This window comes from Anomaloglossus baeobatrachus, chromosome 1 (assembly GCF_048569485.1).
Source record: "Anomaloglossus baeobatrachus isolate aAnoBae1 chromosome 1, aAnoBae1.hap1, whole genome shotgun sequence".
Taxonomy (NCBI): Eukaryota; Metazoa; Chordata; class Amphibia; order Anura; family Aromobatidae; genus Anomaloglossus; species Anomaloglossus baeobatrachus.
The window spans coordinates 610039525-610056214 of NC_134353.1; the positions used below are offsets into that span (position 1 = coordinate 610039525).

Below are 16690 nucleotides of genomic sequence, written 5' to 3' on the forward strand. Positions count from 1 at the left end.
CTGGAATTGGACGCAGTACTACCTTGTCTTGGTGAAACACCAGGAAGGGAGATTTGCAAGATAACGCCGCTAGCTCGGACACTCTTCGAAGAGACGTGACCGCCACAAGAAAAACTACCTTTTGTGAAAGCCGAGAAAGGGAAACCTCTTTCAAAGGCTCGAAAGGCGGCTTCTGGAGAGCAATGAGAACCTTGTTCAGATCCCAGGGTTCCAATGGCCGTCTGTAAGGAGGAACGATATGAGAAACTCCTTGGAGAAACGTGCGTACTTTAGAAAGCCGTGCCAAGCGCTTCTGAAAGAATACGGATAGCGCGGAGACTTGACCCTTAAGAGAGCTAAGCGACAAACCTTTTTCCAACCCAGACTGCAGGAAGGAAAGAAAAATTGGCAATGCAAATGGCCAGGGAGAAAACCCTTGAGCCAAGCACCACGCTAAGAATATCTTCCACGTCCTGTGATAGATCTTAGCTGAGGATGGTTTTCTAGCCTGTCTCATTGTGGCAACAACTTCATGAGATAAACCTGAGGCCGCTAGGATCCAGGACTCAATGGCCACACAGTCAGGTTCAGGGCCGCAGAATTCAGATGGAAAAACGGCCCTTGAGACAGCAAATCTGGACGGTCTGGTAGTGTCCACGGTTGGCCTACCGTGAGATGCCACAGATCCGGGTACCACGACCTTCTTGGCCAATCTGGAGCGACGAGTATGGCTCGATGGCAGTCGGACCTGATTTTCCGGAGAACTCTGGGTAACAATGCTAGAGGTGGGAACACATAGGGGAGTCGGAATTGCGACCAATCCTGAACCAAGGCGTCTGCCGCCAGTGCTCGGTGATCGTGAGACCGTGCCATGAAAACTGGGACCTTGTTGTTGTGCCGTGACGCCATCAGATCGACGTCCGGCGTCCCCCAGCGGCAACAGATCTGCTGAAACACGTCCGGGTGAAGGGACCATTCTCCTGCGTCCATGCCCTGGCGACTGAGAAAGTCTGCTTCCCAGTTTTCCACGCCTGGGATGTGAACTGCGGATATGGTGGACGCTCTGCTTTCCACCCACGTCAAAATCCGCTGGACTTCTTGAAAAGCTTGGCGACTGCGTGTTCCCCCTTGGTGGTTGATGTACGCCACCGCCGTGGAATTGTCCGACTGAATCCGAATCTGCTTGCCTTCCAGCCATTGTTGGAAGGCTCGCAGGGCAAGATAGATTGCTCTGATTTCCAGAACATTGATCTGCAGGGTGGACTCTTCCTGAGTCCACGTCCCCTGAGCCCTGTGGTGGAGAAACACCGCTCCCCACCCTGATAGGCTCGCATCCGTCGTGACCACTGCCCAGGACGGGGGAAGGAACGACTTTCCCTGTGACAATGAGGTGGGGAGAAGCCACCAACGCAGAGAGTCCTTGGCAGTCTGAGAGAGGGAGACAGTCCTGTCGAGGGACGTCGATTTCCCATCCCATTGGCGTAGAATGTCCCATTGTAGAGGGCGCAGATGAAACTGCGCGAACGGGACTGCCTCCATTGCTGCTACCATCTTTCCTAGGAAATGCATGAGGCGCCTCAGTGAGTGCGACTGGCTCTGAAGGAGAGATTGCACTCCAGTCCGTAGCGAGCACTGCTTGTCCAGTGGAAGCTTCACTATCGCTGAGAGAGTATGAAACTCCATGCCAAGATAAGTCAGAGATTGGGTCGGGGTTAGATGAGACTTTGGAAAGTTGATAATCCACCCGAAACTCTGGAGAGTGTCTAGTGCCACCTTCAGACTGTGCTGGCATGCCTCTTGAGAGGGTGCCTTTATAAGCAGGTCGTCTAGATACGGGATGACCGAGTGACCCTGCGAGTGCAGAACAGCTACTACTGCTGCCATGACTTTGGTGAAGACCCGGGGGGCTGTTGCCAGACCGAAAGGTAACGCTACGAACTGCAGGTGTTCGTCGTGTATGACGAAGCGTAGGAAACGCTGATGCTCTGGTGCAATCGGCACGTGGAGATACGCATCTTTGATATCTATTGATGCTAGAAAATCTCCTTGAGACATTGAGGCTATGACGGAGCGTAGGGATTCCATCCGGAACCTCCTGACTTTTACGTGTCTGTTGAGCAACTTTAGATCCAGGACGGGTCGATACGATCCGTCCTTTTTTGGGACCACAAACAGATTGGAGTAAAAACCGTGACCTTGTTCCTGAAGAGGGACGGAGGTCACCACTCCTTCCGCCTTTAGAGCGGTCACCGCCTGCAACAGAGCATTGGCTCGGTCTGGTGGTGGAGAAGTTCTGAAGAAACGAGTTGGCGGACGAGAACTGAACTCTATCCTGTACCCGTGAGACAGAATATCCCTCACCCAACGGTCTTTGACGCGTGACAGCCAAATGTCGCCAAAGTGGGAAAGCCTCCCACCGACCGCGGGTGTGGGAATCGGAGACTGCAAGTCAGGAGGACGCCGTCTTGGCAACGGTTCCTCCGGCTGTCCTTTTTGGGCGAGACTGAGACCTCCAAGAATCTGAGCGTCTCTGGTCTTTTTGAGTCTTTTTTGACGAGGCGAATTGGGACCTGCCCGGTCCTCGAAAGGACCGATAACCAGACTGACCCTTCCTCTGTTGGGGTTTGTTTTGTCTGTGTTGCGGTAAGGATGAGTCCTTACCCTTGGAGTGTTTGATGATTTCATCCAAACGCTCTCCAAACAATCGGTCACGAGAAAAAGGCAAATTGGTTAAGCACTTCTTGGAATGAGAATCTGCTTTCCAATGTCTCAACCACAGGGCCCTACGCAAAACAACGGAGTTGGCTGACGCCACTGCCGTGCGGCTTGTAGCGTCAAGAACAGCATTAATCGCGTACGACGCGAATGCCGCCATTTGCGAGGTCAATGGTGCTACCTGCGGGGCAAATGCACGTGTGACTGAGTCGACTTGCGCAAGCCCGGCTGAGATAGCTTGGAGTGCCCATACGGCCGCAAAAGATGGCGCTAACGACGCTCCAATCGCTTCATAGATGGATTTCAGCCAGAGCTCCATCTGCCTGTCAGTGGCATCTTTAAGTGCCGCTCCATCTTCAACTGCAACCAAGGATCTAGCTGCAAGCCTGGAAATTGGAGGATCCACTTTTGGACACTGGGTCCAACCCTTGACCACCTCAGGGGGAAAAGGATAGCGTGTATCTTTAAGCCGTTTAGAAAAACGCCTTTCAGGATAAGCGTGGGGTTTCTGGATTGCGTCTCTAAAGTCAGCGTGGTCCAGAAAAGTGCTTAATGTACGCTTAGGGTATCTGAAATGGATTCTCTCGTGCTGCGAAGCTGACTCCTCTACAAGAGGAGCTGGTGGGGAAATATTTAACATCTTATTGATGTTAAATATAAGATCATTAACTATGGCGTCACCATCTGGTGTATCTAGATTGAGAGCGGTCCCAGGATCAGAATCCTGATCAGTTACGTCCGCCTCATCACCCATAGATTCATCTCGCTGGGATCCTGACCATTGAGATGAATGTGAAGGCCCGTCATAGCGAGCCCGCTTAGGCTGCCCGGGGCCATCGTCCGAGTCAGAGTCTTCACCCTGAGGTGTATGTGCCCGTCCCGGAGCTTGGAGGTAATTCAGCTGAGGGGGACCAGGGGGCAATGATTGCACAGTGTCCGTGGCCTGAAGTACAGGCCTAGCTCGCAATGTGTCAAGAATTTGTGACATAGTGAGAGACATTCTGTCAGCAAAAGCTGCAAACTCAGTTCCTGTCACCTGGACAGCATTCACAGGTGGTACACCCTGGGTCACGTCCAGCAGAGGTCCCGACTGTGCAAGCGCCGCAGGGGCCGAGCACTGCACACAATGGGGGTCCGTGGAGCCTGCCGGTAGAAAAGTCCCACATGCGGTGCAGGAAGCATATAATGTCTGTGCCTTGGCACCCTTGCGTTTTACGGACGACATGCTGCTGGCTCTCTGCAATGTGAGAGAGTCTATAGCCAAAGGGCGACCAGCGCTATGCAATACAAAGTATTTGTAGAAACAAAATACTAAGAATACTACTGGCACAAGAGGGGGTGAGCCCTGAGGGCTGCTTACCGCCCGCTGAATAGCGGGTAAGAGGCGCAGAATTCCTTGTCTGGGTCTCCCCGGCTCCCCTCTGCAGCTCAGCGTGTCAGCAGGAATGGCTGCCGGCGTCTGTGGAGAGGGGCGGTCCGTGGGAGTTCCTAAACAAAAGTGCGGGAAACAGTGTCCCCTCTGTGCCGATTGTGAGGGCTGGAGTATGTAAAAACGACTCCAGCCCTCGGCGCTGATGCACTGACCAGCGTCCCGCCCCTCTCCTGACTGGCAGGTCTGGGGGCGGGGACGAACGGAAGCAGGCCGCAAAAGCCGGGGACTCGAGTTATCAGCGCGGCCGCCGTAAAAGCGCGGCCCGCGCTGAAGTCCCCGGCGCACCACAAGTGCCAGCCGCGCCGCAGTCCCAGCGGCCGGCGCGACCGATTCCCAGAAGTGTGCCTGCTTCAGCGAAGCTGAATGAGGCCATGGCACAAGCGCCGCAGCGCTGATGTCCCCGGCGCACTACAACACCCAGCATGCTGCGGTGTGATCGCCAAATGCACGGGGACACAGAGTACCTTGAGGAAGCAGGGCCATGTCCCTGATGTACTCCGCTCCATCCAGCATCTTCTCCAGGGGCTGTAGATGGAGCACGGTCTCAGTGCCTGGAGACCAGTAAATCCCACTTCACCCAGAGCCCTGTAAAAAGGGATGGGGAAGGAATCAGCATGTGGGCTCCTGCCGCCGTACCCGCAATGGGTACCTCAACCTTACAAACACCTCCGACATACAGTGGGGTGAGAAGGGAGCATGCTGGGAGCCCTGTATGGGCCCTCTTTTCTTCCATCCGACATAGTCAGCAGCTGCTGCTGCTGACTAAAAACAATGGAGCTATGCGTGCGTGTCTGACCTCCTGCACACAAAGCTAAAACTGAGGAATCCGTACTCCTACGGGAGGGTGTATAGCCAGAAGGGGAGGGGCCTTACACTTTTAAGTGTAGTTCTTTGTGCGGCCTCCAGAGGCAGTAGCTATACACCACTGTCACTGTCTGGGTCTCCCAATTAGGAGCGAAAAAGAAAAAGCCAGTAAAACCTTCTCAGAGGAACATGAGAAAAAAAAAAAAAAAGTCATAACCAAATAAGGTAGAGAGAACCAAGGCCCAACAGGGTGGGTGCTGTGTCCCCCAATGATGGCTAAGAGAAAACGATTTTACGGTGAGTACACAAAAATCCGTTTTTCTCTGACGCCTCATTGGGGGACACAGGACCATGGGACGTCCTAAAGCAGTCCATGGGTGGGAAAAATAAAAACAAGACAACGCAACCCAAGGACTAGGAACCAGTCCCAGAAAGCCTGGAGCACCTACTGAGAGAAGGCGCTCTGCCGTTTGCAGAATTGTCCTACCCAGAGTTGCCTCAGCTGAAACCTGGGTATGGACTCTAATGCTTTGAAAACGTATGTAGGCTAGACCAGGTCGCAGCCTTACACACCTGTTCCACTGAAACCTGATGCAGAATGGCCCACGAAGCACCAACTGCTCGCGTGGAATGAGCCCGCAGCTCACTAGGAATGGGCTTGAGTTGCAAGTGGTAGACTTCCTGCATCGCAGAGCGAATCCAGCGAGCCAGAGTCGCCTTTGAAGCTGCCTGTCCCTTCTTAGGCCCCTCAGGAATGACGAACTGAGAGTCCGTTTTCCTAAAGGGGGCTGTGCTGGATATGTAATATCTGAGAGCTCTGACGAGGTCTAACGAATGCAGAGACCTTTCCACGCTATGAACTGGGTGTGGACAAAAGGAAGGCAGAACAATGTCCTCGTTCAAATGAAACGGGGTAGGAACCTTTGGAAGAAACACCGGAAGGGGGCGCAGGACCACCTTGTCCTGGTGAAAGATCAGAAAAGGCTCGCGGCAAGAGAGTGCTGCCAGCTCCGAAACCCGTCTGATGGACGTAATTGCCACCAGGAATGTTACCTTCCAGGACAGAAGAGCAAGGGAGGATTCCTTGAGGGATTCAAAGGGAGACCTCTGGAGACTGTCCAGAACGAGGTTGAGGTCCCATGGGTCCAGCGGCCGTTTTTACGGGGGAACTAGATGGGAAACGCCCTAGAGGAAGGTCTTTACTTGCGGTTTTTGAGCCAGGCGGCATTGGTAGAAGATTGAGAGCGCTGCGACCTGCCCTTTAAGGGAACTGAGAGCCAACCCCGCTTGCAAGCCAGACTAGAAAGTCGAGAATTCTAGGGATGGCCAGAGGAATAGGCTGGACCTTAGTTCTCTGCACCATGAAAGGAAGATTTTCCACGTACGGTGGTAAATGCGGGATGAAGCAGGCTTTTGGGCGCTGATCATGGTGGCAATAACCGTGGGGGAGAATCCCGCTCTTAATACCCAGGTCTCAATGGCCATGCCGTCAGCTTCAGGGCTCTGGAGTTCTGATGGGAAATGGGCCCTTGGGTCAGCAAGTCTGGGATGTCTGGAAGGCGCCACGGTACGTCTGCGAGCATTTGTACTAATTCGGCGTACCAGGCTCGCCTGTGCCAGTCCAGTGCTATCAGTATCACCGCGACACCCTCTGCCTTGATCTTCCTGATTACCCGCGGCAGCAGGGATAGAGGTGGAAATATGTAAGGCAGGCGGAATTGGTGCCAGGAGCAGACTAGAGCATCCACGCCGATGGACTGTGGGTCACGTGACCTGGCTATGAACACGGGTACCTTTGCGTTCAACCTTGAGGCCATTAGGTCCACGTCTGGTGTACCCCAGCGAGTGCAGATGTGTAGAAACACTTCTGGGTGGAGAGACCATTCTCCGGCGGCCAGGCCTTGGCGACTTAGAAAGTCTGCTGCCCAGTTCTCTACCCCCGGTATGTGTACCGCTGATATCACTGACCCCATCGATCGGCCCGGCTGAGGATCTTGTGGGCCTCGAGATAAGCAGCTTTGCTGCGGGTGCCCCCCTGCCGATTGATATAGGCTACAGCTGTCGCATTGTCCGATTGGACTCGAATCTGACGCCCCGCTAGCAGAGGGCAGAACGCTCTGAGCGCGAGGAAAATTGCACGGATTTCCAGGATGTTTATGGGTAGGGAAGACTCCTGGGGCATCCAACGTCCTTGAGCAGTGTGGTGCCGGTACACTGCTCCCCAGCCTAGGAGGCTGGCGTCCGTGGTCAGGACCAGCCAGTTCACTGGGAGAAAGGATCTCCCCTTCATAGGGATGAGGACCGAAGCCACCAGTGGAGTGCGTACCTGACTGAAGGCGTCAGGTGAAGATGTCTGTCCAGGGAGAAGGGGCTCTTGTCCCAGGCCGCTAGAAGGGCTAGCTGCAGTGGGCGGAGGTGCAGTTGAGCAAAGGGTACTGCTTCCATAGCCGCCACCATCCTGCCGAGCACCTTCATGCCGAATCGCATGGAGCGAGACGGAGGACGTAGAAGGCAGCGTACCGCTCACTGAAGAGTGATCGCCTTGTCCTGAGGCAGAAGGATCAAGCCCCGACAGGTGTCCAGGGACATGCCAAGGAAGGTGATGGATCGTGATGGGATCGGGGATAATTTGTTTAGATTCACTAGCCACCCTAAGCGGGATAGGGTGTCCACAGTGATCTGTATGCTGGTTGAGCAGTCGCGGAAGGAGGGGGCCTTGATGAGGAGGTCGTCCAAGTAAGGAAGAATGACTACTCCCCTGGCGTGAAGGACGCTCATGGCGGCCGCCATGACTTTGGTGAAGACCCTTGGTGCAGTGTGAAGGCCGAAGGGTAGAGCTACGAATTGAAAATGGGAGTCCTGAACTGCGAAGCGGAGGAACTTTTGGTGATCTGGGGGGGATGGGTATGTGCAGGTACGCGTCCTTGATGTCTATGGAAGCGAGAAATTCCCCTTCGACCATGGATGCAATAATGGACCTTAGGGACTCCATTCTGAATCTCCGTACGTGCACATGTTTGTTCAGGGTGTTTGAGGTCCAGGATGGGTCGAACTGACCCATCCTTTTTGGGGACCATAAAGAGGTTGGAATAAAAATCCCTGAACTTCTCGTCGTCTGGGACAGGTGGTATCACTCCTGCTGTTTGGAGCGAGTGGATTGCTGAGAAAAAAGCTTTGCGTCGTTTGAGTCTTTGGGGGGTTTGAGAGAAAGAACAGACTCTGGTCCGAAATTCTATGTGGTAACCGGAAGACACAATGTCTCGCACCCATTTGTCGTCTGAGGCGGCAGCCCAGATGTGTTGAAAGAGCCGCAGTCGACCTCCTACAATGAGAGTGTGTTCCGGGGCGCCGAAGGAGTCATGAGGGGGGGGAAACGTCGTGGACGAGTCTCCCTAGTCTTGGACTGTTTCGGTCTAGGCTGCCATGACGAAGTGGGTTTCGGGGAGAGCTGAGGTGGTCGGTCCCTGCGTAGTCCGCGGCTGGTGGCGGGGGCAGCACGGGATGTCGACCAACCAAATGAGTTCCGAAAGGAGCGGAACGAGGACAGTGGACGTCTGGTGAAGGTCGCCCTGGACTTCAGCTGGGGGAGGGAGGTACTCTTTCCTTCCGTGGCGTCAGAAATGAGCTTGTCCAGATGTTCACCAAACAATCGGTCTGGAAAAAAGGGAAGGCCCGTGAGAGACTTCTTGGAGGCAGAGTCCGCTCGCCATTGTCGGAGCCAGAGAGCTCTACGGATGGCTATGGTATTTGAGGCGGCAAACGCTGCGCAGGCAGCAGCGTCTATGGATGCCTGCATGAGGTACTCCGCCGCAGCGGCAATTTGAGCTGTTACCTCTGAAGGTATGAGTGAACTGGGATTTCTCAAGCGAAGTGTTAAGGGATTCTGCTCAGACTGAGATCGCCTTTGCGACCCACACAGAGGCAAAGGAGGGCGAGAGGGAGGAACCCGCAGCCTCAAAGGCAGAGCGGGTGAGGTGCTCCACCTGTGTCTGTCGGAGCGTCTTTGTGGTAAGGCGGGAGACCGGGGGTAGTCGACCGAGGGCGGATCGGCCCAGCCCTTAGGGGCAGGTGAGAAAAGGGTACCGGGACTGCATGAGTTTTCGGTTACCGAAGCACCTGTCAGGCTTCTCCCTTTGCTTTGTGAGGATATCCTGAAACTCTGGGTGATCAGCAAAAACCTTTTGGGGTTTCCTTGCCCTCTTAAAGGAGACCACATGGTCAGTGGTAGTGGATGGGGGATTCTCCACATGCAGAGTTTGGTTGACTGCTGCTATAAGGAGTCTATTGCAGTTTGATCATCTGGAGAGGATGAAACCAAGGAGTCCTCCTGGTACAAACAGCATTCTCCCTCCTCCAGCTCTTCAGAAGCCGTGGAGCGTGTTGGAGAGCCTGCCCTGTGTGCTCCCGAGGGAGAGCCATGGGGGCCATGAGAGAGTGCTGGAGACACCTGGCCGTGTGCTCTTTTCCTGATTCCTGCAACCGGTGAAGCATGTGCCTGGATTACCTCAGAAGGATCCTCCATAGGGGTATCCTCAGGCTGCGTTCCGTCCAGGGGCCCAGAAGGGTGTGGAGGTCGACATTGCATAGGCAGCACCAGGTTCTGTGACAGTTTTTCCATGGATTGGGACAGAAACTGTGCCCATTCCGGTGGGCTGGGAGCCCTAGGCTCTGGGCTGACTGTTGCAGTCGGGGGGGGGGGGGGGGTCTTGGGGGGCTATAGGGGCACAGGACTCACAGAGAAGAGGTGTGTTTACGTGGTAGCTCAGCGTGGCAGGCAGTGCAGGCTGAGTAATAGACTATGTGAGCCTTAGCGCTCTTAGCGCCCTTAGAATTCTGCATGTTCCTAATAGGAGTATGCCAGGAGGGGGAGCAATGGTCAGCAGAGCTACAAGTGAAGCAAGTACCTCACCAGAATCAGCCGATGGCCCTGCGTCCTCAGGAAGGAGTAAGTGCTGTTGAGATCTTCGCACGCTTTCCTGGGGGGGGGGGGGGAGGCGGGGCTTATCGCGGCCAGCGGGGGGTGGGGCTTAGCGCTAAAAGAGCGCCAAGAAGAAGTCAGTGTGCCCCCCTGCTGTCGGTAGCAAAAAGCCGGCGGGAAGGGACCTTCTGTGACAGTTTTTCTCCCGCTCCCTTCAGTCAGCACACAGCTTGTCATGGTGGATTATCTCTGCCGGCTTTACTGCAATCAGAGCATGCAGCTAGAGCAAATAAACAAAGCATATAAACAGTGCGAGTTCCTGAGCTCTGGGTCCTCCCCCCGCCACCGGTAAATTATGTGATTTTCTGCAAACAGCGAGGGACTTCCCCACCTCCTCCAGCCAGCAAGCTATAGAAAAATTAACACTGTGTTCAGGATCCCTGGGGCTCTCCTCCTTGCAATTAGCAAGGGACTTTCTCATAAAATACTGTGAATTCAGTAGTCCTGGGAGCCTTCCCCGTGTTTTCTCCCTTTGTCTGGGAAACCAGTCAGGGGGGATCTCACCTTAACACTGCTTCAGTCCAGGCAGTGGAAATAGCAGAGTCAGCTTGCCGTGACAGTTTTTCTCCCTGTGTCCGGCCAGACAGGTGCAATGTTCATCTCAGAGCCTGCAAAGAGGGGCTGAGAAATTGTGCCTCTGCCCTGGAAAAATCGGTGTCTGTGGGACCCGTCGTCCAGTAAAAGGCAGCCCAGGATCCAGCGTCGCAGGAGGGGGTACGTGGAGGCAGCACTCCGCGTTCCCGCCCGTTGATGGTATTGGGAGATCGGTCCCAAAAGGAAACAGTCGCCCTCAAAAAACAACCTTGAAAGATGTGCCTCCTACAGGCACTAAGCTAAAACTGAGCTTGCCTGGCCCGGCCAGGGGGTGTATACTGCAGATGAGGAGCTATGCTTTTGCATCTACTTAGTGTCCTCCTATGGATAGGCAGCAGAACACCCATGGTCCTATGTCCCCCAATGAGGCGAAAGAAAAATTTTTTTTATATATATATATATATATATATATATATATATATATATATATATATATATATATATATATATATATATATATATATATATATATATATATATATATATATATATATATATATATATATATATATATATATATATATATATATATATATATATATATATATATATATATATATATATATATTTTGATATCTATATCACTTTTTTTGCAATTTTTCCATACGGTGGTACCTCGCTTAACGAGTAACCCTCTTAACGAGAATTTCGCTTAACAAGCAAAGCTTTCTGTAAATGTGTAACCCGCTTTACGAGAAAGCTTTGGTGTACGAGCGAAATTTTCACTGCACACACTTCCGGTTTCGTCCATCCACCACACTGACCCACACTTGCAGTCCACACAAAACACACACATGTATGCACAAACACACACGCACATACAGTATTATGCTCACCTTACCTTCCGTTCCACCGCTGGTCTGATGGTTCTTTTAGTTCCCGGGTACATTGCGGCGTCCTCGCGGTGAACTACAAGACCCAGGAGGCTTGCGATGGAACGGAAGGTAAGGTGAGCATATAATATAACATATCATCTTTACCTTTCGTTTCATCGCCGGCCTCCTGGGTGCTGTAGTGCGCCGCTGCGCTCCAGTCCACGCTGTATATCTGCATCCATAGCGACGATGGAGGAACTTCCTGTCACCGCTAATGAAAGGCAGAGCGCTGGCCAATCAGAGGCAAGCGGCTCTGCCTTGGACGTCAGCACTCTGGCCGGGAAGTTCCTGCCTCGTCGTTATGGTAACGCGTTAGACAGCCCGGCCCCGTACCAGAGAACAGCAAGTCCCAGAAGACCGGCGATGGAACGGAAGGTAAGGTGAGCATATAATGTGTGTTTGTACGTGTGTGGAATGATAGAATAGGGGACCAGGATGGGATATTTTAGAAGTTGTGGAACGGATCGTCAGCATTGCAAGGATTTCCTATGGGAAATCTTGCTCTGCTGAACGAGTACCTTTATTAACAAGCACAGTCCCAGAACGGATTGTTCTCGTTAAGCAAGGTACCACTGTATTTGAAATACATAGAATTAATTCAGGCACTTAAACTTTGCCGTAAGCCCTTTTTTGTCACAAATAGGCAAGGGCTACTCACCTGCTGCTCCTTTGTAATGAGGACACTCTTTCTTGATGTGACCTTCTCTTCCACATATAAAGCAGCGCTTCTCTCTCAGATCTTCCTGTCGCCTCCACTTTTCACTAGTATATTTGGGTGCCCTCTCCCTGCAGGCTTCAAGAGTACTTCGGGCTCCCTGATGGGGCTTATTGGGTGGGGTGCTCTGCTTTCTATCTGTATATGAGCCATCACCTTCCATGCTATTCATTTCATTATCGTCAGGATTTCTTTGTCGCTTGTCTACATATCTTTGGTTTGTAGGCTTATCATGGTTACGCCTTCTAACTCTGCAAAAGCAGCAAAATGGACAATGAAGTCAGAGTATTAAACATTTACTGTAAACGTTTTATTGAAGAGGTGTCCAGAGGTTTTCACAGTCCATCAGTGTTGCCATGATGCCAAGCTTAACTTGCGGAAACAGACTCTTTAAAAGGTCTTCCAATTTTCCAGACCGACATGTACTAAAAAGGGTCTCCAATAATTCAGACGTATACACTCTCAAACAAAATGATGGAACATTGTATATATACAGTGTGTCCACCCATATTTCTGTCCACCGCCATTAACTTGAGAACAGCGGCAGCTATAGGCATAGAACCACCTATAGCGCCACCTGGTGGAAAACAACGGAGTTAGCATTTTTATCTCGAAAATGGAACGAGAGAGAAAAAAAATTAATTAAAAAAATTGCAGGGCAGCATCAATTCAATACGAATCGACACCTTCCATACATAAATGCTATGATCTGAAACCCATGACCCCCTCAAAACATTGAATGCTGGTCACGCATATGGCGCTCATTTACCTTTGATACTCAAAGTGGCCATCGTGAGCTGCAATGCACATCTGGACTCTGGACAGCATACTGTATCTTGCTGCACGTTGTGCAATATGGTACATGACACGTTTGCACAAGAATCTGTGATACGTCGTCGTAGGTCCTGCAATGTTGGTGGAGGCGTCGTATACACTTGCTGTTTGATGTGACCTCACAGAAAGAAGTCCAATGGGGTCAGGTCAGGTGAGTGTGGAGGCCACTCCACGGAGACAGCATACCCAATGACTTGTTGGAAGGTCTCCATAAGGTATCGCTTCACGTGTGCAGCCTTGTAAGTTTTACACGTTTTAATCATAGCATTTCTGTATGCAAGGTGTCGATTCCTATTGAATGGATGATGCCCTACAATTGAATTCTTTTTTTCTCTCTCCCTCTCGTTCAGTTATCGAGATAAAAATGCTAACTCCGTTGTTTTCCACCAGGTGGCGCTATAGGTGGTTTCATTGCGTAGCGCATGGCTACTTTACTATACCTAGACACCACTTCTATGCCTATAGCTGCCGCTGTTCTCAAGTTAATGGTGGTGAACAGGATATGGGTGGACACACTGTATATTCGTATTGCTTAAATAATTGACATTACTTACTTTCTCCTCATTGGGCAGTCTTTCATAAAGTGTCCAATTTTGCCACAAATGCGGCAACATCTATCATTTGGAGCAACTTCTCCTTCAGTCAAAACATCTGGATCAAAGAAGTATTCCTAAAACCAAACACCCGATACAACATGGATTAAGCTTGTGAGGCGTCAAGAACACTTTGCAAAGTCACAAGTCAGATTTCAAATTCAGTATCCGGTTCAAAATTCCCAAGTTAGATAAATTTCCATCAAAAGTAAGCAAAGAATATACGATTCAGGGAGAAAATAAATACAACTCCTTGTAATAAATGCAATCTTTGACCAAGTTGCAGTAAGTCAAAGTACATCAGAAGACAATTGTGCAGTACTGAGACCCTCAGTTATCACCACCCCCAAAAAACAGTGCCGTAGGGGAGAAAGGAACGCACTCCGGCCCGAATGTGCACACACAATAGATTACGGATTCAAGAGAAAGCATATACTACGAAGTCTGGGCTCTCTAGTGACTTCACTCTCCACTCCTGCCTACGTGGGCATACAGAGCAATGTGTGCTTTTGTTTCTTGAGCTGCGGATCACTGGGTTTTTTTAAGCTTTTTAATTTAACACAATTGGTATTGCCACATCGAGTGTGACCGGATTATAAAACTTTTATTCAACCTGAACAAAATTAAATTAGTCCATATAGTAGGTTCATTTGAGTATAGGTCCCATAAAATAGCACTGGTGCAAAAAAAAAAAAAAAAAAAAAAATAATATATAAATATAAAGAAGGGAATTTTGTTTACTTACCGTAAATTCCTTTTCTTCTAGCTCCTATTGGGAGACCCAGACAATTGGGTGTATAGCTTCTGCCTCCGGAGGCCACACAAAGTATTACACTTTAAAAAGTGTAACCCCTCCCCTCTGCTATACACCCTCCCGTGCATCACGGGCTCATCAGTTTTGGTGCCAAAGCAGGAAGGAGGAAACTTATAAATTGGTCTAAGGTAAATTCAATCCGAAGGATGTTCGGAGAACTGAAACCATGAACCAAAAGAACAATTCAACATGAACATGTGTACACAAAAGAACAAACAGCCCGAAGGTAACAGGGGCGGGTGCTGGGTCTCCCAATAGGAGCTAGAAGAAAAGGAATTTACGGTAAGTAAACAAAATTCCCTTCTTTGTCGCTCCATTGGGAGACCCAGACAATTGGGATGTCCAAAAGCAATCCCTGGGTGGGTAAAAGAATACCTCGATAAAAAGAGCCGAAAACGGCCCTCTCTTATAGGTGGGCAACTGCCGCCTGAAGGAGTCGCCTACCTAGGCTGGCATCTGTCGAAGCAGAGGCATGTACCTGATAGTGTTTCGTGAAAGTGTGCAGACTCGACCAGGTAGCCGCCTGACACACCTGCTGAGCCGTAGCCTGGTGTTGCAATGCCCAGGAAGCATCTACGGCTCTGGTAGAATGGGCTTACAGCCCTGCAGGAATTGGAAGCCCACAAGAACGGTAGGCTTCAAGAATCGGTTCCTTGATCCACCGAGCCAAGGTTGACTTGAAAACCTGAAATCCCTTACTCTGGCCCGCGACAAGGACAAAGAGTGCATCCGACCGGCGCCGGGGCGCCGTGCGAGAAATGTAGAGCCGGAGTGCTCTCACCAGATCTAATAAATGCAAATCCTTTTCACATTGGTGAACTGGATGAGGGCCCAAGGGTAAGAAGATATCCTGCTTGAGATGAAACGGGGATACCTTAGGGAGAAAGTCCGGGACCGGACGCCGAACCCCTTATCCTGGTGAAACACCAGGAAGGGGGCTCTGCATGATAGCGCTGCTAGCTCAGACACTCTCCTGAGTGATGTGACTGCCACTAGGAAGGCCACCTTCTGCGAAGGGCGAGATAGAGAGATCTCCCGCATCAGCTCGAAAGATGGCTTCTGAAGAGTCGTCAGCACCCTGTTAAGATCCCAGGGTGCGAACGGGCGCTCGTAATATGGGACTATGTGGTCAACCCGCCTGCAGGAACGTGCGGACCTGCGGAAGCCTGGCTAGACGCTTTTGAAAAAACACGGAAAGCGCCGGTACTTGTCCCATGAGAGAGCCGAGACAAGCCCTTGTCCATTCCGGATTGAAGAAAGAAGGAAAAGTGGACAAGGCAAACGGCCAGGGAGTAAAACCCTGATCAGAGCACCAGGATAAGAAGATCCTCCAAGTCCTGGGCTAAATCTCGGCGGACGTTGGTTTCCTTGGCTGTGACATCTTGAGACAACCCTGATGACGCTAGGGGCCAGGGCTCAATGGCCACACCATCAGGATGAGGGCCGCAGTATTCAGATGGAAAAAAAGGCCCTTGAGACAGCAAGTCTGGGAGTGCCCACGGTTGACCCCCGTGAGGTGCCACAGATCCGGGTACCACGATCTCCTCGGCTAGTCTGGAGCGACGAGGATGGTGCGGCGGCAGTCTGACCTGGTCTTGTGTAACCCTCTGGGCAGCAGAGCCAGAGGAGGAAAAACATAAGTCGAAACTGCGACCAGTCCTGAACTAACGTGTCTGCCACCAGAGCTCTGTGATCCTTGGACCGAGCCATGAATGCCGGGACTTTGTTGTTGTGCCGAGACGCCATTAGATCGACGTCCGGTGTTCCACAGCGGCAACAGATCTCTAGAAACACGTCCGGGTGAAGAGACCATTCCCCTGCTTCCATGCCCTGGCGACTGAGAAATCTGCTTCTCAGTTTTCTACGCCCGGGATGTGAACTGCGGAGGTGGTGGAGGCTGTGGCTTCCGCCCACAGCAGAGTCCGCCGAACTTCTCGGAAGGCTTGACGACTGCGTGTGCCGCCCTGGTGGTTGATGTACGCAACCGCCGTGGCGTTGTCCGACTGAATTCGGATCTGCCTGCCTTCCAGCCACCGCTGGAACGCCTTTAGGGCTAGAGACACTGCCCTTATCTCCAGAACATTGATCTGAAGGGAGGACTCTGTCGGAGTCCAGGTTCCCTGAGTCCTGTGGCGGAGGAAGACCACTCCCCACCCTGACAGACTCGCGTCCGTCATGACCACAGCCCCGGCTGGGGCCGGAAAGATTTGCAAGGGAAATAGAGGCGTTCTTGTTTAGGGACGTCGACCTCCTGTCCCATTTGCGGTGTCCGATAGAAGCGGACGCAGACGAATCTGCGCAAGGGAACTGCCTCCATTGCTGCCACCATCTTCCTTAGGAAGTGTATGAGGTGCCTT

The 16690-nt window shown here is 51.7% G+C and overlaps 1 protein-coding gene across 2 annotated transcripts in view; it reads right to left on the reverse strand.

The window, feature by feature from the left end:
- TUT7 (terminal uridylyl transferase 7) overlaps positions 1-16690 on the reverse strand; it is a 160246-nt gene that overhangs the window by 31234 nt on the left and 112322 nt on the right. For both annotated transcript variants that reach the window (XR_012724787.1, XM_075318525.1), the window contains exons 25-26: positions 13481-13596; positions 12036-12343 (exon numbers count right to left, since the gene is read on the reverse strand). Coding sequence is in view for 1 of the 2 variants with exons in the window: in XM_075318525.1 (XP_075174640.1) it covers positions 12036-12343; positions 13481-13596 (424 nt within the window). In the remaining variant the exon portion in view is untranslated. The remainder of the gene's footprint in view (positions 1-12035; positions 12344-13480; positions 13597-16690) is intronic.